Below are 25,000 nucleotides of genomic sequence, written 5' to 3' on the forward strand. Positions count from 1 at the left end.
TATTCAAAATACATTGTTGTTTTGTAGACTTAGTGCTTAATTTTATTATTTTTTAGAGTTTAGGTGTTTCCGATAAAGTGTCCAGAGAGTCTGAGGAAGGACAAGGTAGTTAGGTATGTTTTTGTTTCCAATAAAGTGGCCAAAGCAGAAGCAAAAGTAGGCAGTATTCACCACATATTTTTTTTTATTTTATTTTATATTTAAAATTAATTATATTTTTTATAATATGAATATTGTATTTACATAACTTAGTAATTACATAACTCTCTACGTTACAGTACTGTCTCTTTAATTACTGAAAAAAATCTGGAGCCAAAAAATAACGTCATAAAAATCAGCCAATCACGTCTCGTCTGCTTATGCTACTGTCCAATAGGACGCATCGAGGGCGGTCCTCCAACGCATCCCTCCCTTTTCTCTTTTTTGGCTGTTTAAGGCGGTGCTTAGCCTTTGCGCGGCGCATCCTCCAATGAAAAGCGGGAATGTGCTGTGCGCGGATTGATTGATAGCAAAGTGAGCCAATCAGCGGCGAAGGATTCGCGCGTGACGTAGAGGTATTTAAGCCGCTTTCGCCGCGAGTTCGCCCTTTGTCATAATGTCGGCAGGTTATGAAGAGAGGTAGGGGAGCGCGGCCGCGCTGTTTTCTACACTTCTCTCATTTTAATCGCGTTTAGAGAAGGTTTTAGACGTCGATTAAACGTCGGAATGTGTTATTAAACGCTGTGTGTTTAGAAAACGGGGAGATTTAGGGGATTAACGCTGTTAAAACGGAGGGAAATGAGCGCGGATGGTCGGCGTTAGCTAGTTAGCACGTCGGCTAACGGAGAGCCGAGCTGTGGAAAAACACTACATTTATCAGATTTACACCCTTTAAAATACTCAATATTCACTTTATTACACATAAGGATATCCTAATATTGTTTTATGTCTCGTTATTAGAGAAATTCGACCCGTTTTAACCCGATTATTAAGTAAAATTTCAATATAGCCTCAGCGGTGGCTAGCGAATCTACGCTACCCGAGACAGCGCCAGGGCTGCCCGTTAACATGTCCCTCACCGCCCCTCGTTCCCTACGCCCTACACCCTAAAACTGTTCCCTACTCCCTAACACTGTTCCCTAAACCCTAAAACTGTTCCCTTCTCCCTAAAACGGTTCCTTACATTCTAAAACTGTTCCCTACAACCTAAAAACGTTCCCTGCTCTCTAAAATTATTCCCAACACCCTATAACTGTTGCCTACATCCCAAAACTGTTCCTTACAGCTTAAATCTGTTCCCTACACCCTAAAATTGTGCTACACCCTAAAACTGTTCTCTATGCCCTAAAACTATTTCCTACACATCAAAAACACAAGCGTAGCTAAGCTAGCTAGCTAAACTTAACACATTTTCGTTTCTACTATAAAAACAGTTGGTTATTTTATAGCCGTCATATGTAAACATGATCTGTGCTGTAACATATATTTTGGGTTAGAAGTGTGAATAAAACTACTAAAAATTATTCTTGCTACTGTCAGTATTTTAACTCCTGATTTGTGTTCACTATTGAGTTAAGCTTTTTCTATGTTTTTTTGCCAAACACCTTTTTTAATTGGTTGTCAATAGGGGCGTGGCTTGGCATATTGTAAACAATATATCCTTACACCGTTAGTATTGTGATCACAGAAGTATCCTGTAATGGAATCAGTTAGTTATTTAATGTGTAGAATTAAGGGTATTTTTTTGCATTTACAGTTTTTTGTGGATTGTTTTTGCAACATTAGTCTGTTAGTTATATTACATATGTTTTGACATAATATACAAAAGTATGTCTATTAGAAAATATTGATAACTCAGTAACTCAGTCTTGTTTTGCAAGACTGTATGAATTTCCAAAAACACAGTATTGAAATCTAATTATTAGTTTGGATTTAGAGATTGGTGTCAGAAGTGGTTTATTCTGTTGTGTTGTGATTGAGCCCCGCCCACTAGATAGCAACATTGTAATCTGTCATTAGATCCAGCTGTTCAACTTTTCATTGCATGAAATGTAAATTTATTATACAGAATATATAATGTTCTTATACACTCAGTATATTGCACTATATTAAATCATAGCCCCTGTTTTTTGACTGTGTACCAAATTTCTATAATACATATCTTATATATTTTTAGTATTTATTAGAGAAATGTCACCCAACCCTAGTTTACTAATGTTTACTCCATTGCTGGTGATAATTGTATGTGAATAAAGGGATAATATTTACAGAACGATTAAGTTTTCTTTTAAAAATGGGAGAAATAAAACTATGTAATGGTAAATTTTAAATGGTCAAAATTGAGAATTTTCCAGATGTGTAACTAATAAAAGAACCTAAAAACCGGAGAACAGCTGATATCAGCATTCAGCCGAATCTTTTGTTCTGTCTGATTTTGGCCAAATTCTTATTTTAATCGCTATTTTTTGTATTTTTAGACTTTTTACTGTTTATTTTCTATAGTTGCTAGATGATAAATAGTGTGAACATGATTAATAGTTGATTATATGTGTGTTTTTCTAATATAATTGTGTGTTTTTGTGATGTGCAGAACTAGGGAGCGGGACAATGGGCCCGAGGGTATGGAGCCGGATGGTATCATCGAGGTGAGCTGCTGTTTGTGATCTCTTTTCACTACTGTTCACTCTGTTCTGGTCTGGTGTGTGATTGTAATGTGTGGTGTTGGTGCTGGAGGTCCAGGAGAAGTCTTAACCTCTGACCTGACCTGCTGAGGAAAGTTCTAACACTTAGACGTGAACTTTCCACAGCTGTGATTAGGATTAAAAACACCTAAAATAAAATAAAAGGTGCACTATCAATAAACGTCAATTACTATCAATTACACCATTTATTTACTGTGGGAAATCCTTTATCATGAGAACTCACCAGAACTAAACACACGAGAGAACTAGTGATTCTGCACTAGAGAATCTCTATAGAGGAGAATACGCACTTATTCTACTTTCTAAAATGAAAGAAATACTCAGAACAAGTAGTTTAATTATTATTATTAATAAAAAATGTTTAGCTTTTAGCTTCATTTTCCCCCATTCATAGAGAACTCACTCGTCAGCTCCGTCTAGAGTTTAATAGTGATGTATATTTACTGATATAACAGGAGAAACAGGAAGTGGTCAGACTCTCTTATAAACAGCTCTGGTAATGCAGAAGGAGGTGTTTTGGACCTGTAGGTTTGTTTCTCTGTAATTCCATTGGCTGTATGGTCTATGTCGCTGCTGCTCTTGGCTCACAGTCGCTGACTGAATCAGATATTAAACATGTTGAGTATTTACTGGGCATCTGCAGCTGAGCGAGAGCAAGTTGCACCAGATTATAAAGCGTACGGATGATTTTTATGTATTGTGTATGTATGTGTGTAATAACATGGAGATTAATATTTGTTGTAGCTTCTATGATATAAATTGTATGTTTTAATGAGTTATTATGTGTTTTTTTCTCTCTGTAGAGTAACTGGCATGAGATCGTGGACACGTTTGACGATATGAACCTGCGTGAGACTCTGCTCAGGGGGATCTACGCCTATGGTTTCGAGAAGCCTTCCGCCATCCAGCAGAGGGCCATCCTCCCTTGTATCAAGGGTAAGAGCTCAGATACAGATGTTCCAGCTGTTTGGGGATCAGTTTTCTGCTGCAAATGCTGGTCTCATAGTTAATTATCTGATTTATTGTGTGTTCTCACTGTAAACAGTCTGATTTAAACCAGTTAAAATTGGGATCAAAGTAAAATCAAACGAGCATTGGATATTAATCTACACATTTCCCTCCAAAATAACTGTTTATTTGGGTGAGAGTAATGCCCGAATTACACTTCAACTTTTCGAGTGGTCAGTCGTTGTGTTGTGTTTACTCTACACGACTATTTGGCGACACGGGGTCACGAATTACATGATTTCTCACTAGCAGTGCCATGCCAGAGAATCTCTATAGAGGAGAATACGCACTTAAAGTGAGTCCAACATGAACGAGTTCATATGAACCCAAAACTGGGATAAAATTGGGATAAACGTTACGCAATTAATATTTACACCACTGCAGCTGCCTGAGTTTAAGGACTAGTCATAAAACTGGACGTATATTGGTAGAATCCTGAAGAGGACTTTTAATTTGAAAGGTCATAAGTGATATTGAACCAGTTACGTATAAAGTATTCGAGATCCAGAGTTGAGAAAGTAAAAGTGCTTTTAAAAACAGTTTCTTGAGTATAGAGTTGGTTTTCTTGAAGCTCCACACGTTTCAACATTTAATATTTATCTGTACATAAGTATTGCAGTTAGTGCTGGTCGATACGGCCAAAATTTATATCACAATATGTTGCTTTATTTGGGGAAAATTAAAGGATTTTAAGTGCATCTTATAGTGATAAAATTTGACTCTGATACTGTATCTTTATAAAATGCTTGGAGTAAACAAACAAATTCCAAAATATTACTGTATTGGTAGTACCTGTGCAAATAAAGAAAAAAAAAAATATATATATATATATATCTGCTGATGCTGAAAAACACATAAGCCTAAATCATTTCATTTTGAAGCAGTGCATCCAGCATACAATAAATACATAAATTGATGTATTGGTTTAAAATATATATTATGCAAAAAGCAATTTTAGGCATGTAAAACATTGTGAAATCATTGTGCGTAGCTGGTTGTGATCAGTACAGGGTTTGTGTACGGTCATGAAAAACCTGGAAAAGTCATGGAATTTGAAAAATGATTTCCAGGCCTGAATAAGTTTTGTTTTTCCATTCATCGGTGCACAATACAGCTCTCAGAATCTGACACAAATTTTATTATTAAATATTAAAGAATTTTAGGCCTAATATAATTATTTTTTATTATAGTTTTAGTTAATTTTTTTGTTTTATTGTCCGTCTTCACTATTTTAAGAATCATGGTCATGACAATTTGCCATGAAGGCTTGGAAATGTCATGAAAAAGTCATGGAAATGGATTAGTTAAAAAGTGCATTAAACCCTGTCAGTAGCTCCGCCTCCTGTTAGAGTAAAACCCTTAAAAAAATGCTGTGTGGCTCCTAGACAAACTGCAATCCTGTGCATTGTGATTGGGCATTATTTCTCTGTTGTATTTAATGTTATGAATGTGTTATTATGAATGTGTGTATGTGCAGGTTATGATGTGATCGCGCAGGCTCAGTCTGGAACAGGTAAAACTGCCACCTTTGCCATTTCCATCCTGCAGCAGCTGGACCCAGAGCTGAGGGCCACACAGGCGCTGGTTCTGGCCCCGACCCGAGAGCTGGCCCAGCAGGTCAGTGTGAACTGCACTATTATAATTAACACATACACTCTTACATTTCACTGCAGTTTATCTCTTTATTGAAAAATAAAACACAAGAATATACATTATCAAAACAATATCCTAATATCAGAACTACTGAACATGAAACTCAAGAAGCAGGGTAGCGTAATGTTAAAAAATGCAGTGCCTCTCCTAGACGAACTGCAATCCTGTGCATGTGATTGATTGGGTATAGATTCAGCCGTAGTTTGCCGTAAATGCTCATACACTAAACTGTACGGTGCATGTTTGTGTGTGTATCTGGTTGTAGATCCAGAAGGTGGTGATGGCTCTGGGGGACTACATGGGGGCGGCGTGTCACGCCTGTATCGGTGGTACGAACGTTCGTAACGAGGTGGCGAAGCTGCAGGCGGAGGCTCCGCACATCGTGGTGGGAACGCCCGGCCGCGTCTTCGACATGCTGAGCCGCAAATTCCTCTGTACGTACATCTCTATGCTCTTAATATATAATAACGATGGGTGGTATGAACAAAAATGTGCACAGTGTCTGAGGAGAGCTCTGTGTCTTCTCTTGAGTTTCCCCACGGCTGTGTTTATATTTACACCAGCTCAGATCCTCATATCATGACATGAACATGTAAACAGTGTTGTTTAGAATCATTCATTCTAATCTGCACTCGATTCCTGAACTGATTCACTCAGGTTTTTTTTTTTTTTACTGTTGTATCGTTTCAGTATCTGTATTAAGATATTTAGATGGGTATCGATAAGTCTTCGTTTTGGTATGATTGCAACACTAGGTGAGTGTGAGGGGGAGTCTGAGCGTGCGATAGAGTGCAGTGCATGCTGGGTAATAGTAGTGAATGAGCTGATATTAATAGAGCTGAATAGTTTCAGTCAGGACTGAGATCTGTTAGTTTTACTCTCAGGATTTAAAGGGAAAGAGCTGTTGGCTGGTTCTGTGATCTGATTGGTCAGTAAAGTGTTACACTGTGGACCAGTGTTTCCAGTCTATAGAGTGTAATGGGTTTTACAAGGAGGGAGTAGATGTGAACACTGGTTCACTGTGGGTTTTTTCACACTGGACCTGCTGTGGTTCCTCACCTCTAAAACAAGTCCTGAAGTGAGGGAAGTTTCTATATATAAAACACCATTCATAAAATCTGAACTATTTATCAATATTTAAAAAGCGCTAACAATTGCTCTAATCATGATTAATCGCACGTAAGAGTTTAATAATGTGTATTTAAATGTAAATAAAATAATGAATTTTAAGGATTTTCCGCATTGTTGTATTGTATATACAGTTGTATTTGATCCGTTTAATTTCAGTTTCACTCTGCAATTTGAAATAATTGTATCAATTTAATTTAATTTTTTTTTTATTCTGATATTTTTGTGCTTTTGCAGGGAGATTAGTAGCATAATATAGATTAATATGTCTGGTAAACAGGGGAGGCTTTTATTTACTGTAATAATAGAAACCACCTAGCAGCAACATAGCAGCCACCACAGATACCACAGCAACGTAGCTTCCTTAGCCACACCATGTTTCCACATTGCGCAGCAACAACATAGCAACACTTTAGCAATCACTTTGCAAGCACCATGGATACCTTGCCAACCACCTAGAAACAGCTTAGCAACCACCACAGCCATGATGGCAACACCTTAGCAACCACCACAGATGTGTTAGCAACGTCTTAGCAAGCTTCTAGCAACACCATAGCAGCCACCACACATACTATAGCAACCTAGCATCCATAGCCACACCATGTTTATCTACATTGCACAGCAACAACATAGCAACAGACGCGGAAACCATAGCGTAGCAACACGTTAGCAACCGCTTAGCAAGCACCATGGATACCGTGGTAACCACCTAGAAACAGTTTAGCAACCACAACGTCCATAGCCACGACATGTTTCTTCATTGTGCAGCAACAACATAGCAACCAACATGGTCACCTTAGCTTAGCAACACTTTAGCAACCACTTGCCAACTACCTAGCGACAGCTTAGCAATCCTCTAGCAAGACCGTAGCAGCCACTAACGGTACCATAGCAACCTAGCATCCATAGCGATACCATATTTGTCCACGTTGTGCAGCAACAACATAGCAACCAACACGGACACCACAGCTTAGCAACACCTTAACAGCCACTTAGCAAGCACCACGGATACCTTAGCAACCACCCCAGGCATGATGGCAACACCTTAGCAACAGCCTAGCAACACCATACCAACCACCATAGCGAACGGTGGGAGCGATTTTAGCTGCACAACAGTCCTGCACTTTTCCAGTTCACTGTTATAATATCTCAGGGTAGTTATAATGCTTTTATTAGATCAGAATATTATAATTATAGTGCGGTTTTAATGTGGTGAATAAAAGGTTAATGGAGATTTTATGGAGAGTGTTTCTAAGGGTGTTTTCACACCTGCAGTTCTGTAGGTTTCTCTGCTCTGAATCAGGTGATGAGTTTGTTTACTCAGTTTCCCCCTCGGTTTGGTTTGTTTTCACACAGGCACAATCTTAAACACACCAAAAATAATAAACTCTAATGAACCTATTTCACATCAAGCAACAATAATATAACATTTTGGAGACGTGTAGATTCGTTTTACAGAAAATGCTGGGATGTTAATGAGTTAAAGTTTGTTTGGTTTATATATTTATATATTTATAGTAATGAGTGTTGCAGCTCTGTGTTTACATGTTTTATCAGGTAATTTACTGATCAGCTGTGTTCACTATTAGTTCTGTTTGGTTTGTTTTTAACGCCGCTCCTCTGTTTCCTCCTCAGCGTCTAAAAGTATAAAGATGTTTGTTCTGGACGAGGCTGATGAGATGCTGAGTCGCGGCTTTAAGGACCAGATCTACGAGATTTTCCAGAAGCTTCCCAGCAGCACGCAGGTGAGCACAGGAAACACCCCGCTGCACCCAGATTAACTGTTTACAGTGAAACCATACTCAAATTAGTTTATTTTTATAAATTACCTTTATTAAACACGGTTGTGTTCAATCTTATTCAACCACCACTGCAGTACAGTTCTTCAGGTCAAATAAGACCAAATAAGGACTAATGCAAATTAAATTACAATATTTTTTTCTAATATACTATCAAATGTCGTTTGTGATTTCCTCGTTGGGGTTGTATAATTTTGTCAATGAGGAAATTATAAAAAGCACATTTATTGGCATATTTAAAAAAAAAATGGTTGTAATTTAATTATGTGACACTAGTAAGGAACAGGGGAGTCGCCATGTTTCCCTTCTAAGGAATTCTTAGGTCAGTCGAGTGCTGGATGTTAATCTAATCTTGGGTGAGTAAAGTGCTTCAGTTTATTTAAAGTAAACTTAAATTTCCAGATTTACACTAAGGCTGGGTGCAGCAGCATTAGCATTAGCGGCTAACACTTAATGTTGCCTGACAGCGCTACACTGAGTGTTTCGGTAAGACAAGGTGATATTAACTTGCGGTTCGTCCCATGTAGCTTATTTTAACACAGTAAACACAGACTACAGACTGATATACTCACCTCTGAACAGTAAAAGAGCTAGCACATAGCACTTTGGTTAGCAGCTAATGCTAATGCTAATACTGCTCTAGTCTGGGTACTGGAGAACTAAACTGAAACTCCTGTATAACTCTGTACTTCAGTGGAGTGTCTTTACTGCTCCTTAATACCTGACTGATAGAATTCATACATAAGGAGCACCGGATTATAAGGAGCTCTGATGATTTTTGGGAAAATTAAAGGATTTTAAGTGCAGCTTATAGTGCAAAAAATACAAAATACTGTTACTGAGAAAATACTACAAACATTGACTGTTAATTTGGGTGAGTAAAGAGCTTCCGTTTATTAACAGTAAGATTAGATTTCCAGATTTACACTAAGGCTGGGTGCAGCAGCATTAGCATTATTAGCTTGCAGTTTGTCCCACGTAGCTTGTTTTAACATGGTTTAAACACAAACTACAGTCCAATATACTCGCCTCTAAACGGCGAAAAAAAACTAGTACTTATGTGATTAGCGGCTAATGCTAATGTTGCTCCAGCAGTGTTAGCCTGGGTTAGAAGCAGACTACAATCAGATAATACTCACGTCTGAACAGCAAATTATTTAGCACGTAGCGCTGTGGTTAGCGGCTAATGCTAATACTGCTCCAGTCTTGGTGCTGGAGAACTGAACTAAAACTCGATTTGGGGAAAAACTCAAAGGATTTTAAGTGTGAAAAATGAGGCACTGTTTTCTTATGGTCATATTTCTTATTAGAATTATTGTTATTGTGTGTCTGTTGGCCTGTAGGTGGTGCTGTTGTCGGCCACCATGCCGGTGGAGGTGCTGGAGGTCACCACTAAGTTCATGCGTGAGCCGGTGCGTATCCTGGTGAAGAAGGATGAGCTGACCCTGGAGGGAATCCGTCAGTTCTACATCAACGTGGAGAAAGAGGTCAGAACGGCTTTATTACCCAACACTCTGCATTACTGCAGCTCTTAATACATATAATTATTATTTACAACACAAGAAGGAGATACACAGTGCTGTCTCTCTCAGTTACAGCTGAATTCAAGCTTTTAATCCCAGAAAAAGCTCTTTTTTTACCTTTTAAAAAGCATTTAAATGCTATGCAGCATCTCATGACTGAGATAAAACGGTTGAGAGATATTTTATAGAGCTCCAAATGAAGTTAAACACAGCGCTACATGGTCACACGCGAGAAAAACTACCCTTCACTAAATTCACCTCAGTAAAAACACACACGAGTGCTTTTGTTCTACATAGCTCACAGAAACGTGATCGGAGACTGGTTCTACACTGCAGCATCTCCAGAACTCCCTCGCTCTTTAGCGCCTCCTAGCGCTGTAGAGCAGTAGATGTATCTGGTATAGAGAGAGAGGCTGTTCTCCACTGTGGCCGGGCTCATAATCCCTCCCCACTACTAAAATACAGCCCACACTCACTCTTATACACCCAGAAAACTGACAGTGTGTGTATGTTCATTAAACAACATCAGCAGATTGAATTTGCAGGAATTATTTTATATACTTAAATATGGTTTTAGTTTCAGAGTCTCTTTTGGGATTAAAGTTTATGTGGAAGTCTTAAGTGAAATATTAATAAATGAATCCACATGAATTCTACTGTGTACCAGCAGTAGTGTGTTAATTTAGTTACATGTTGTGATGGTGTGTGTAGTACTGTATGGTGCAGTTCCAGCTGTTACTCAGCACTGTGTGGTCAAGCTCTAATAGCGTTATTTATGGTGTGTGTTGGTGTGTGGTTGTGGTGTGTTTGAGGAGTGGAAGCTGGTGTGTTGGGGTGTGTGGTGCAGTATTGCAGAGCTCTAATAGTGTTATTTATGGTGTGTTGGTGTGTGGTACAGTATGGCTGAGCTCTAATAGTGTTATTTATGGTGTGTGGTAGGAGTGGAAGCTGGACACGCTGTGTGATCTGTACGAGACGCTCACCATCACTCAGGCTGTGATCTTCATCAACACTCGCCGGAAGGTGGACTGGCTCACCGAGAAGATGCACGCCCGCGACTTCACCGTCTCCGCTCTGGTGAGAACACTACCGCACACTACCACCTCACACCCGCGACTTCACCGTCTCCGCACTGGTGAGAACACTACCACACTACCGCACACTACCACCTCACACCCGCGACTTCACCGTCTCTGCTCTGGTGAGAACACTACCGCACACTACCACACGCCCGCGACTTCACAGTCTCCGCTCTGTTGAGAACACTACCCCACACTACCGCACACTACCACGTCACGCCCCCGCGACTTCACCGTCTCTGCTCTGGTGAGAACACTACCTCACACTACCACCTCACACCCGCGACTTCACCGTCTCCGCTCTGGTGAGAACACTACCGCACACTACCACCTCACGCCCCCACGACTTCACCGTCTCTGCTCTGGTGAGAACACTACCGCACACTACCTCACACTACCACCTCACGCCCCCGCGACTTCACCGTCTCTGCTCTGGTGAGAACACTACCGCACACTACCTCACACTACCACCTCACACCCGTGACTTCACCGTCTCCGCTCTGGTGAGAACACTACCGCACACTACCACCTCACGCCCCCGCGACTTCACCGTCTCTGCTCTGGTGAGAACACTACCGCACACTACCTCACACTACCACCTCACGCCCCCGCGACTTCACCGTCTCTGCTCTGGTGAGAACACTACCGCACACTACCTCACACTACCACCTCACACCCGCGACCTCACCGTCTCCGCTCTGGTGAGAACACTACCGCACACTACCACCTCACGCCCCCGCGACTTCACCGTCTCTGCTCTGGTGAGAACACTACCGCACACTACCTCACACTACCACCTCACGCCCCCGCGACTTCACCGTCTCTGCTCTGGTGAGAACACTACCGCACACTACCTCACACTACCACCTCACACCCGCGACCTCACCGTCTCCGCTCTGGTGAGAACACTACCGCACACTACCACCTCACGCCCCCGCGACTTCACCGTCTCCGCTCTGGTGAGAACACTACCGCACACTACCTCACACTACCACCTCACGCCCCGCGACTTCACCGTCTCTGCTCTGGTGAGAACACTACCGCACACTACCACCTCACGCCCCCGTGACTTCACCGTCTCCGCTCTGGTGAGAACACTACCGCACACTACCACCTTACGCCCCCGCGACTTCACCGTCTCCGCTCTGGTGAGAACACTACCGCACACTACCTCACACTACCACCTCACGCCCCCGCGACTTCACCGTCTCCGCTCTGGTGAGAACACTACCGCACACTACCACCTTACGCCCCCGCGACTTCACCGTCTCCGCTCTGGTGAGAACACTACCGCACACTACCTCACACTACCACCTCACGCCCCCGCGACTTCACCGTCTCCGCTCTGGTGAGAACACTACCGCACACTACCACCTCACGCCCCCGCGACTTCACCGTCTCCGCTCTGGTGAGAACACTACCGCACACTACCTCACACTACCACCTCACGCCCCCGTGACTTCACAGTCTCCGCTCTGGTGAGAACACTACCGCACACTACCTCACACTACCACCTTACGCCCCCGCGACTTCACCGTCTCCGCTCTGGTGAGAACACTACCGCACACTACCTCACACTACCACCTCACGCCCCCGTGACTTCACCGTCTCCGCTCTGGTGAGAACACTACCGCACACTACCTCACACTACCACCTCACGCCCCCGCGACTTCACCGTCTCCGCTCTGGTGAGAACACTACCGCACACTACCACCTTACGCCCCCGCGACTTCACCGTCTCCGCTCTGGTGAGAACACTACCGCACACTACCTCACACTACCACCTCACGCCCCCGCGACTTCACCGTCTCCGCTCTGGTGAGAACACTACCGCACACTACCTCACACTACCACCTCACGCCCCCGTGACTTCACCGTCTCCGCTCTGGTGAGAACACTGCTCAAGTGCACACAGACAATCGCGTGCCCAGTCAACTCTGCACACAGCATACTCTCAACCAGAAACCACTTTCTGCCTGTAGGAATTTACCCAGGACCGAGCACCAATATATATCTGAGCTCACTCTCACACTTACACACAGACCCTTTATAGAGAGTCCACTTTAGGAGAGTATCCAGTTAATCTGATCTCCATGTTTTTTGGACTGTGGGAAGAAACCCATACAGACACAAGGAGAACATTGAATTAGAAAAATTAGAAAAAATATTTAGAGTTTTATTATTGCATGCAATATGATATGGCTAACTAACTAGATATTAAAGAAATCTCTAGTAGATTTATAATGGGAAATGAGAACAGTGTGAATTTTTCTTCTGCAAAAAAGTAGTACCCTGATGTGATAATTAGGGGTGGGTGATATGCCACGATATTTCAGGGTATAATATCGTTCACGATATTCCAATTTTTTGGCGATATTATCACGTACGATACGATATGGCACACCCCTACTCCCCAGACACATTTTCATTCCGCTCAGTCAGAGTTCCAGCACTTTGATAAGATACATCTATATATATTTATCTAGAAATAAATCTACAGTTACTACTGTAACTCATTGAGTGCGTTATTTCTCATTTTTCAATCTCAAACCCGCGTTCTGAAGTATAATCCAGCGCCCGTCAGTGTGAGCTTCTCATCGGCTGTGGAGATACGACGTCATTGTTTTGAATCATTGATTCACTCAACGAGTCGACTCAACCCAAAGCCTCTGAACACCAAACAGATTATTAATTTTTTTTTTATATATATATATACAGGTAAACCTAGTTTTGAATCATTGCTTTGTCACCTGTAGTTTTTAGTAGGGGGGGTCGATTATAATCAAAATCTGACTTTTTTTTTTTTGTGAAAAAAATCGAAAAAACTGAGTTTACTCAGGTTTACCAGCTGAACTTAAACCCTGATTCTCTCACTGCACTGCATTTCAGTAAACGCTATAAACTCCGCAGCACTGGATCTGCAGGACTCCAGAAACTGCACTGGAGAATTTAACGGATTATTAGCTTCGTTTTCTTCATGCAAACACTAACCTGAGGAGAAAAGACCATCAGCACCATCTACCACTCCATACTCCACACATACTGACTTACATACCACACAAACTTCACTATGTAAACTATCATTATATAACACAGATCTCCAGAACTCCCTCGCTCTTTAGCGCCCCCTAGCGCTGTAGAGCAGTAGATGTATCTGGTATAGAGAGAGAGGCTGTTCTCCACTGTGGCCGGGCTCATAATCCCTCCCCACTACTAAAATACAGCCCACACTCACTCTTATACACACTAATACACACTTTATAATCACTAATACACTCTAATACACACTATAATACACACTAATACACTCTTATACACACTAATACACTCTTATACACACTTAATACAAACAGTTTTGTGCTGCACTCGGTCACCTTGCATGTGCAGTGCATGCAGGGAGATGCTGTCTGGGCTAGGTTTAAACAGAGAGGGAATATCGTGCTATACATGCTATCAGATTGGCTATTATAAAAACAGAGCAGAGGACACACCCCCACAAATGGGTGTGGCTTCAATCTCTGCCCAGGATGCCTCTTTTTTCACTGCGTCTTTACATAAAAACAAGCTGTTTTTACTGCATTTTAATGTTTATAATGCAAGCTTAACCAGCTTTAGCATAACTTTATCCCTCTCTCTCTCTCTCTCTCTCTCTCTCTCTCAGCATGGAGATATGGACCAAAAGGATCGTGACGTGATCATGAGGGAGTTTCGCTCTGGGTCCAGCAGAGTCCTCATTACCACTGATCTGCTGGTGAGTTCACGTGCAAGCTCACACTTATTACAGCTTGTAGTTGTAATATCAGGCTATCGGTCTTAAAATCAACCCTTAATTTGTCTTAAATAGTCTTACATTGTCCTATGAGTCTTTTAGTATATAGTTTTGGGTTTGTTGTTGCACATTGGCTTTAGCAGTGTGTAAATTTAATGTGAAAGTTATTTTTCTGTGTAAAAGTCTCACCTATAAACTCTACAGTAGGATTGTGCAGTATTTTTATTTTTACACAATGTTAAATCATTAGTGCAGTATTCAGTGTTACTGGGGACAGTTTACAGACCAAGTGAACAATAAATTGAAACTCTTCTTATGTGTACAACAGGCTAAAAGCTAACAGGCTAATGGCTAACAGGCTAAAGCATAACAGTGCGAAGCATAAGAGCTAACAGGCTAAAAGCTAACAGGCTAAAGGCTGAGAGCTAACAGTTTGAAGCATAAGAGCTAACAGGTTAAGAGCTAACAGGCTAAAAGCAAACAGGCTCAAGGATGAGAGCTAACAGAATGAAGCATAAGAGCTAACAGGCTAAGAGCTAACAGGCTCAAGGCTGAGAGCTAACAGTTTGAAGCATAAGAGCTAACAGGCTAAGAGCTAACAGGCTCAAGGCTGAGAGCTAACAGTTTGAAGCATAAGAGCTAACAGGCTAAGAGCTAACAGGCTCAAGGATGAGGGCTAACAGAATGAAGCATAAGAGCTAACAGGCTAAGAGCTAACAGGCTCAAGGATGAGGGCTAACAGAATGAAGCATAAGAGCTAACAGGCTAAGAGCTAACAGGCTCAAGGATGAGGGCTAACAGAATGAAGCATAAGAGCTAACAGGCTAAGAGGTAACAGGCTAAGAGCTAACAGGTTAAAGCATATACAGGCTAAGAGCTAACAGGTTGAAGCATAAGAGCTAACAGGCTCAAGGCTTAGATCTAACAGGCTAGTTGCTAACAGGCTGAAGGCTAAGGGCTAACAGGCTGAAGGCTAAGGGCTAACAGGCTGAAGGCTAAGGGCTAACAGGCTGAAAGCTAAGGGCTAACAGGCTGAAGGCTAAATGCTAACAGGCTGAAGGCTAAGTGCTAACAGCCTGACTCCTGAGTGCTAACAGGCTAAGTGCTAAGCGCTAACAGGTTATACAGAACCAGCCAGGATTGTGGATAGTCAGACATGTGGTCATACTTATAAAATACTGTCCTACAGCAGGACTCCAGAACTCCCTCGCTCTTTAGCGCCTCCTAGCGCTGTAGAGCAGTAGATGTATCTGGTATAGAGAGAGAGGCTGTTCTCCACTGTGGCCGGGCTCATAATCCCTCCCCACTACTAAAATACAGCCCACACTATTACCACACACACTTATACACACTAAAGCTCTATCCGGATGTGATTAGTTTGTCAGGGGGGCGTCTGTGTATACAAATATTTCACACTTCTAATCTTTAGTAATAAAATACTGCAATTGTAAAAACAGGAGGACCAGTGAGTTTTTAGGTTTTAGTTTTTCTCGGCCACGTGACATCAACAGCGTTCAGTAGCTCCTCCATTTCCACTCGCTGTTGTGTTTTTTACGTGGATCTCCGTGGAAACCGTGACGCACCCAAAGTGTAATTACGGTGTGCGGCAGTGGACAAATATCTATTTTATTAAAGGCGAGGAGACGAAACTCAGAGATGTGTGTCTGGACGGGACTAAAATTACCGGAGGAGCACGGAGTTCAGAGAAAAACAGTAGATAATTCAGCCTGTAATTTACTCAGAGGACGTCTGAGAAAAACACCTACATGATCGTTCTGGACGGGAATAAAATCAGAGAATAATAATTATCCAGAACCCCCTGAGAAAATAAAACATTTCAGATAGAGCTTTAGACTGTGATGAAGTTGAATTAAACCCTTTTTATAATGACTCCCATTGAATGTTATACAGGTTATATCTCTCCTGTAAATGACTGTTGTGAGTTTTTTTTAGTTTATGGCTTTTTATTTGTAATAAAATATGAAAATAAATTAAATACATGTATAATAATGGTGAATTTAAGATGAGTATTTTTTACAGTGCTGATTTCTCCTCTGTTTCTCCTGCAGGCTAGAGGTATTGATGTCCAGCAGGTTTCTCTGGTCATTAACTACGACCTGCCGACCAACCGAGAGAACTATATTCACAGGTAAACTCTCACCTGCACACCCGAGTTAAATGCCTTTATTGCACAGGTTTCAAAGGATTTTTAAAAGGATTGTTCTATTTAGTTTTTGTGCACTAAAAATGCACCTTATAATCCGGTTCTCCTTTAAGAGAAACTATAAGAAACTTCTAATTTAGCAGGTCTCACTGCTGGGTTAAGTAAAGCTAAGCTAAGTAAACAAAACTGTAATCAAATAAATACTTTATTTTATTTTTATCTGAAAACTGTTTGTTTGGGTGATTAAAGCATAATACTCACCTTTGAACGGGGAAAGAGCTAACTAGTGCTTAGCGTGGTTAGTGGCTAATGCTGCTCCAGCAGTGCTAGCCGGGGTTAGGAGCTGGCTACAGGCCTATAATACTCACCTCTAAAAAGCAAAAGAGCTAGCACGGTAAACGGCTAATGCTGCTGCAGCAGTGCTAGCTGGAGTTAGCAGCAGGATACAGGCCTCTAAACAGAGAAATAGTGGTTAGCTGCTAATGTTATGTTATGTTAAGTTCTACGCAAGGAAAGTTCAGTAAAATTACATTTGTATCCTATAAATATTAAGCTCAGTAAGATAAAACATTTTTATTTAAGCTTAGTAAAATAAGTGAATTTAAATGTACTAAAAGTTAAGCTTACTTAAATAAGTTGTAATTGAAAAATTAAGCTTTGTAACATAAAAGTGACGTTTAGTAAAATAAGTGAATTTCAATTCTATTAAAGCTAAGCTTACTAAACTGTAAAATTTATTGTAGAAAAGTAAAGCTTTGTAAAATAAGTGAAATTTAACAATGGAAATTGGATATAAATTTTCTAAAAAAAAAATTCAACTTACTAACTAAAAGTACATTTTAATTCTACAAAAGGAAAGCTTAGTAAAATGATATAATTTTAGTTCAATAAAAGTTGAAGCTCAGTAAAATAAGTCAATTCCACTAAATGTTAATATAAACAGAGTTTAGTTTGTTTTCAATCGTTAAAAAGTGAAACTTATTAAAGTTGTGATAAATGATCTGTTTATAAATTTTAATACTGCACCCTATTGGTCAGTGTGTGGAACTGCAGTCCGTGATATTTAAATCCCTGTGCTCTGATTGGCAGGATTGGAAGAGGAGGCCGTTTCGGCAGGAAGGGCGTGGCCATCAACATGGTGACGGAGGACGATAAGCGTACGCTGCGCGACATCGAGACCTTCTACAACACCACCGTGGAGGAGATGCCCATGAACGTGGCTGACCTCATCTAACGAGCCAATCAGAACACAGAACCGTCTCCGCCCTCCCCTTCATCTATTGGGCGACGCACAAATCGGGGTTTCCTCAGTCTAGACTTTTTCTTCGTTAAAGTGATACATTTCAATTTTACCACAAATGTAGTCGATTAGCGGAGAGACTTCTGTAGTTTTACTCTGAAGCTACGATGCTAATTTTACTGTTCCCACCAATTAGCATCTTCTTTACCTTCATAACTTCTTCATACAGTGTCAGAATCTACTTAAGCAATTACTGTTAGCATCAGAGCTAATTGGTGGGATATAAGCTTCTATTGCCCCTTAGCGACATTAGCCTTAATGCTTGTGCTTATTGATGGGGTATATTCACTTACTCCATTACTTAGCATTAGCGACATTAGCATCGTACCTTCATAGTAAAACCAAACATGCACCAAAAGTCTCCAGGCTGGTTCAAGACTACATTTGGAGTAAAGCACGGTGGATCGAACTTCACTTTCTCATCAAACTATCGCTTTAATCTGCGGCTAACTAGCGGTGAAACCCCGATCTGTGCGAGAGCCCACCGCTTTCTCTCTCCGGGTCTCAGTTTGCATCCTAAAGTTGACGTCCTTTCGAGTTTCAGCCCCTTCAAACTTTTTTTTTTTTCCTAAATTGAACATGCTATCGTGGCTAATGATAAACAGAAGCAAGATGCTAGCGGTTAGCATTTTAGCAGTAGCATATGCTAACCTGCGGTATCTTGCTTGTGTTAAATGTTAGCAACGTTAGCTTGCGTTTTCTGACTGAGCTCTTCTTTAAAGCACTGTTTGAGCACTTAAAATGGATTTTAAAACCGAACAAAATGATTACGATTTATTACCGAAACCGGAATGTATTTTAGCTTCCGCACAGAGAATTATGGGTAATATCATGATCACGATCAGCCAGAACTGGGTGATAAATTAAGACCAAATAAAGTAAAGATTTAAATACAGATAAAAATAAAATAAAAACAAAGCTTTGATTGTGAATGTTCAGAAATTCCGCCGCCCCCTGGTGGTGGGAGGTCAGTTTAGGGTGCAACTCTGGTTTTCATACAGCAGCAGAACCTATTTATTATTCTTTTATACATGTTTGTTTCATCGGGGGAGGAGGGGACTGTAATAAAGCTCCAAAATGAATCATCACTCCGTCTCTGATGCGTTTTTCTCTGTTTTGCATTAATATTTTATAAATTAACCATTTTATCTCAAATTAAATTAAAGTTTGAGGTGATTAATCACAGTAAATCTAATTCTAAATCATTTAAGTAGAGAATTTTATATTGATATCATTGATTTATATATATAGATAGATAGATAGATAGATAGATAGATAAAATTATTTAAGGTTAGTAAGAGCTTAGTAAACTCATTGTGAAATTTTCTGTAAAAGTGAATTTTATTTAAACAAGTTAATTTTATTTCTGTTAAAGTTAAGATTAGTAAAATGAGTGAATTTTAATTATATGAAATAGTTTAGTAAAATAACTACATTTATATCCTATAAAAGTATGGTTTAGGAAGATAAAAGTGAATTTTAATTCTATACAAGTTAAGCTTAGTAAAATATGTAAATTTTTATTCTATGAAAGTAAAGTTTAGTAAAATATACGTTTGTATCCTTTAAAAATGAAGCTCAATAAGACACTGATTAAACGTCCATTAAAACGATGATAAACTAAAAAATAACCATCTTTACTAAACTTAGCTTTTATTTTAGTGTTTTATTTCAGTTTTGTTTTACTGAACTTTTTTCATTAAGCTTTTATTTTATAATTTTTACATTTGAACAGAGCGGCAACTTAGGGACTGTAGTAAAATTACCAGGCATAATGAAAAATAATCTCAAATAAAATCTAGTTTTAGGTGATTAATCACAGCAAATCTCATTCTGATTCATTTAAATAGAAAAAAATAATATAACAATTGCAGAACATTTAAAGCGTTGCTCTACTGTGTGAGTGGAACCTTTAAAACATTTAAACAATGATAAACTAACAATTAGCTTTACTGAACGTTTTGGTTTTATTTTAGTGTTTATTTCTGTTTTCATAGAGCTTTTATTTTATAATTTTTTAACTTTTCTCCAGCACAGAGCAGCACTTTAGGGACTGTAGTAAAAATACCAGACAAAATGAATAATGAATAAATCTAACTTCCTCAAAATTAGGTACTACAGCTCTGTAAAAATGAAGAGAGCACTTCAGATTCTGAATCAGTTTCTCTGATTTTGCTATTTATAGGTTTATGTTTGAGTAAAATGAACATTGTTGTTTTATTCTATAAACTACAGACAACATTTCTCCCAAATTCCAAATAAAAATATTCTCATTTAGAGCATTTATTTACAGAAAATGAGAAATGACTGAAATAACAAAAAAGATGCAGAACTTTCAGACCTCAAATAATGCAAAGAAAACAAGTTCATATTCATAAAGTTTTAAGAGTTCAGAAATAATCAATATTTGGTGGAATAATCCTGTTTGGTTTTTAATCACAGTTTTTTTAATGCATCTTGGCATCATGTTCTCCTCCACCAGTCTTACACACTGCTTTTGGATAACTTTATGCCATCCAGAGTTGTATGATATTAAATCAACAGTGAATAAACATGTATTTTAATGGGTTTTCATAAATTTTCCTGTCGATCAAACACAAAATGAGGATTTTTAATGCCCCAGTAAATGAGTAAATATAATATTGTTATAAAGTTTAGATTAAATACGTTATATATAAAGTTGTGGATCAGATTTTACACTTTAAAATAGTATTTTAATAAAAGTCATCCAGCAGTAGTTGTATAGTTTCTCCACATGGTGGCGACAAAACACTGTTTAATATATACCAACAACACCGACACACCCCCACGTGATACTTTAAATATATTTTTACTATTATACTACACACATACAATACATACATACAATATAATATTCTATAAGTATACCATATATTATACACATAGAGTTAATACATACAATACATCATGATATTCTATATATTACACAATATATAAACAGTTCATACACATTATAATATATAATCTGCACACATACAGTTCATACATACAATATAATATTCTATAACTATACCATATATTACTACACACATCCAGTTCATACATACAATACATAGTATACTATATAATATTCTGAATATATACTATACACACAGTTCATAGACAATACATTACGATATTCTATATATTACACTATAAATACAGTTCATACACATTATAATATATAATCTACACATATATTATATTATAATACACACATACAGTTCATATCTATACTATATAATATTCTATATGTATACCATATTGTATTATACTCAAAGTTTATACAGACAATAGCTTATGATATTCTATACATATATATTATATATATATATTACACTATATATACAGTTCATACATACATTCTAATATAATATATAATATTCTACACCTATACCATATCATATAATATACACATACAGTTTATACATAAAATACATTATAATATAATTTATACTCACATACCATATTACATCATACGCACATGCGCTATATTATACTGTACTATATATAATATTCTACACGTATACTGTACCTATAGGTTATAATAGTTTTGCATTTTTCAGTTTTTTAGTTTAATTTTTTTTTTTTTTTTTTTGCTTTTTCTACTTCAATTCAGTGGGTTAGCAAGTTTTTATTAGTTTTTATTAATTTTATTAGTGCTTAATTTTAGTTTTTCCATACTTTGGATTATTTGTGAGGTGCAGGATTATAAAAGATGTTATATAATAAAACTCAACAAAAGAAAGCATTAAAAATATATATTTAGAGAGAATTAGAGATGTGTCAGTTTATCCTCCCGGTTGAGGTGTTCTGGTGTATGAGCTAATCACTGTTAGCGCTCTTATGCTGCTCATCTAACAGATTCATATCTGAGTGGAGTTTATTCTACATACTGTATCTTCGTTTCACTACAGAACACGAGATTTTATCTCCCTGCGCTCATATTCTAATCCCGCACACAATTCTGGAGCTTTCTCAGTGTTTTCTGACGTTATTTTTATCAGCTAGCGTGAGAACTGTAAACAGGAAGTAACATCACGGACCATCAAGCTCCAAACACCAAAACGGAGCGTATTCTATCTGTAATTTCAGTTAGTTTTAGTCAGTTTTATAAATTTACATTTGGAGTAAAGCACGGTGGATCGAACTTCACTTTCTCATCAAACTATCGCTTTAATCTGTGGCTAACTAGCGGTGAAACCCCGATCTGTGCGAGAGCCCACCGCTTTCTCTCTCCGGGTCTCAGTTTGCATCCTAAAGTTGACGTCCTTTCGAGTTTCAGCCCCTTCAAACTTTTTTCTTTTCCTAAATTGAACATGCTATCGTGGCTAACGATAAACAGAAGCAAGATGCTAGCGGTTAGCATTTTAGCAGTAGCATATGCTAGCCTGTGGTATCTTGCTTGTGTTAAATGTTAGCAACGTTAGCTTGCGTTTTCTGACTGTGCTCTTCTTTAAAGCACTGTTTGAGCACTTAAAATGGATTTTAAAACCGAACAAAATGATTACGATTTATTACCGGAACCGGAATGTATTTTAGCTTCCGCACAGAGAATTATGGGTAATATCATGATCACGATCAGCCAGAACTGGGTGATAAATTAAGACCAAATAAAATAAAGATTTAAATACAGATAAAAATAAAATAAAAACAAAGCTTTGATCGTGAATGTTGAGAAACTCTGGTGCCCCCTGGTGGTGGGAGGTCAATTTAGGGTGCAACTCTGGTTTTTATTTTCAACATTTTCAAAGTTTTTCAAATTTCTGTTAATTTAATAAATTCTCAATTCAGTTCCAGTTAGTTACAGTTTTTTTTTCTTTCTATTATTTTTTTTTTCAGTTTCAGTTTTCGTTATTTCGTTCACTTTCGTTAATAATTTGACAATAACCTTGTACTATACTATAATACACATACAGTTTACCTATACTATACTATATTATAGTATACTACAGTATAACTACAAACTTATACTAGTGCTCAAATCTAAAAAAAATGTAAAAAAAAATTAGAATATAATTAAAAAGTTACTTAATTTCAGTAATTCAGTTTTTAAAATGTAAAAGTCATATATTATACAGACGTACTAAACACACAAAGTGTGTAATCTATTTTAATCAGTGTCTCAGAAAATTAGAATATTATATAAAAGCAATTGGTACTTTTGTTAGTGTGGGCAGTGTGCCAAGTCCTGCTGGAAAATGAAATCTCTTTAGCTCCAGTGCTAACTGAACGGGGGATAGGGGTGGGGGGGTGGGGGTGTTCTGGTGAACTATCGCTTTAATGCTGTTTCCTGCAAGCATGGTGCAGGTGGCCTGAGCTCGGGTCGATGGCTAAGTGTGTGTGTGTGTGAGTGTGTGTGTGTGTGTGAGTGTGTGAGTGTGTGTGTGAGTGTGTGTGTGTGTGAGTGTGTGTGTGTGTGTGAGTGTGTGAGTGTGTGTGTGTGATGGATGTGCTGGACTCTGAGAGCCCATTACCATCACAACAGGTTTTGAATAAAAGCCTTTTCAGTCCCGGAGTCATTCAAAAGCTTTAACCCCCACCAATCTCACCCCACTCCACTCACTCTCTCTCTCTCTCTCCTACATATACAACTAATATAGGGTTACAAACATATCTAATATATACATGAACAAAAATTACTTAAAAATGATGAGTTTCTTTGATTTTACCAAATTAAAAACCTCTGGAATATAATCAAGAGGAAGATGGATGATCACAAACCATCAAACCACCAAACTGAACTGCTTGAATTTTTACACCAGGAGTAAAGCAGCATAAAGTTATCCAAAAGCAGTGTGTAAGACTGGTGCAGGAGGAGAACATGATGCCAAGATGCATGAAATTAAAACTGTGATTAAAAACCAGGATTATTCCACCAAATATTGATTATTTCTGAACTCTTAAAACTTTATGAATATGAACTTGTTTTCTTTGCATTATTTGAGGTCTGAAAGTTCTGCATCTTTTTTGTTATTTCAGTCATTTCTCATTTTCTGTAAATAAATGCTCTAAATGAGAATATTTTTATTTGTAATTTGGGAGAAATGTTGTCTGTAGTTTATAGAATAAAACAACAATGTTCATTTTACTCAAATGCACATTTGTGATTGCAGTTTCAGGATTGCTGATTTGGGTTTGCAGATTTGGAATTCGGGATTGTATTGTTATATAATAATTTATGTTCAAATCAGACATAAAATTCAGTTTAACCTGTTTAATCTATTGTCATGTATTTGATCATTTTAGCTTATAAGATACAAACTACCATTAATAGCTAATTGTACCGTAGCTTTAGCTACAGTAGCTAAACTGTACATTTTTGCAAACATATGACAAAATAGGTTACAGTGTTTTGGGCAAAACAAAGTGTGAAACACTTCACGATTTGGTAAACAGTGTGTGTGTGTGTGTGTGTGTGTGTGTGTGTGTGTGTGTGTGTGAAAACATTGCCTGCAGTGTGTGTGTGCTATCAGATGGTAGCAGGAAAAACCTGCAGTGCTACATTGTTAGCATTTCTGAGGCGTTTAGAGGAGAAATTTTAGTTTTCTGACAGAATTTTAATCAGGATTTTTTCAATCTGGATTTTTTTGAGTGTGTACAGTCAACACACAACATTCCACTAATTTCAGGAGTCTTTAATATTAGCATTAGCAAGGGCTAGAAAACACACTGCTAAATAAAACTTAAACAGTACATTATAAAAAACATCTGGATTATTCTAATATTACTTTCTGTTCCACCTTAAAAAGTACAGCAGTTCCACTCTGATCCCTCAGCAGCATTTACCATTACTGCTGCCCTGTTTAAGGTGGAATTAAAAATGGGCTGCACAGCATAGCAACACCATAGCAATTAACTCCATTACCATGACAACACCTTAGCAACCGCCAAAC

At 38.7% G+C, this 25,000-nt stretch overlaps 1 protein-coding gene across 1 annotated transcript; it reads left to right on the forward strand.

Annotated features, from left to right (window-relative positions):
- Positions 1–520: 520 nt before the first annotated feature.
- On the forward strand, positions 521–19,192 carry LOC103036640 (eukaryotic initiation factor 4A-I-like). Its single transcript, XM_049484375.1, has 11 exons — positions 521–618; positions 2,570–2,624; positions 3,485–3,617; positions 5,167–5,306; positions 5,608–5,776; positions 8,106–8,215; positions 9,613–9,756; positions 10,732–10,869; positions 14,533–14,622; positions 16,710–16,789; positions 17,894–19,192. Exons 1-11 carry the CDS (start codon positions 596–598, stop codon positions 18,036–18,038), a joined length of 1,227 nt encoding a protein of 408 aa, XP_049340332.1. The 5' UTR covers positions 521–595; the 3' UTR covers positions 18,039–19,192.
- Positions 19,193–25,000: the final 5,808 nt, after the last annotated feature.

This window comes from Astyanax mexicanus, chromosome 1 (genome assembly GCF_023375975.1).
Source record: "Astyanax mexicanus isolate ESR-SI-001 chromosome 1, AstMex3_surface, whole genome shotgun sequence".
NCBI lineage: Eukaryota > Metazoa > Chordata > Actinopteri > Characiformes > Acestrorhamphidae > Astyanax > Astyanax mexicanus.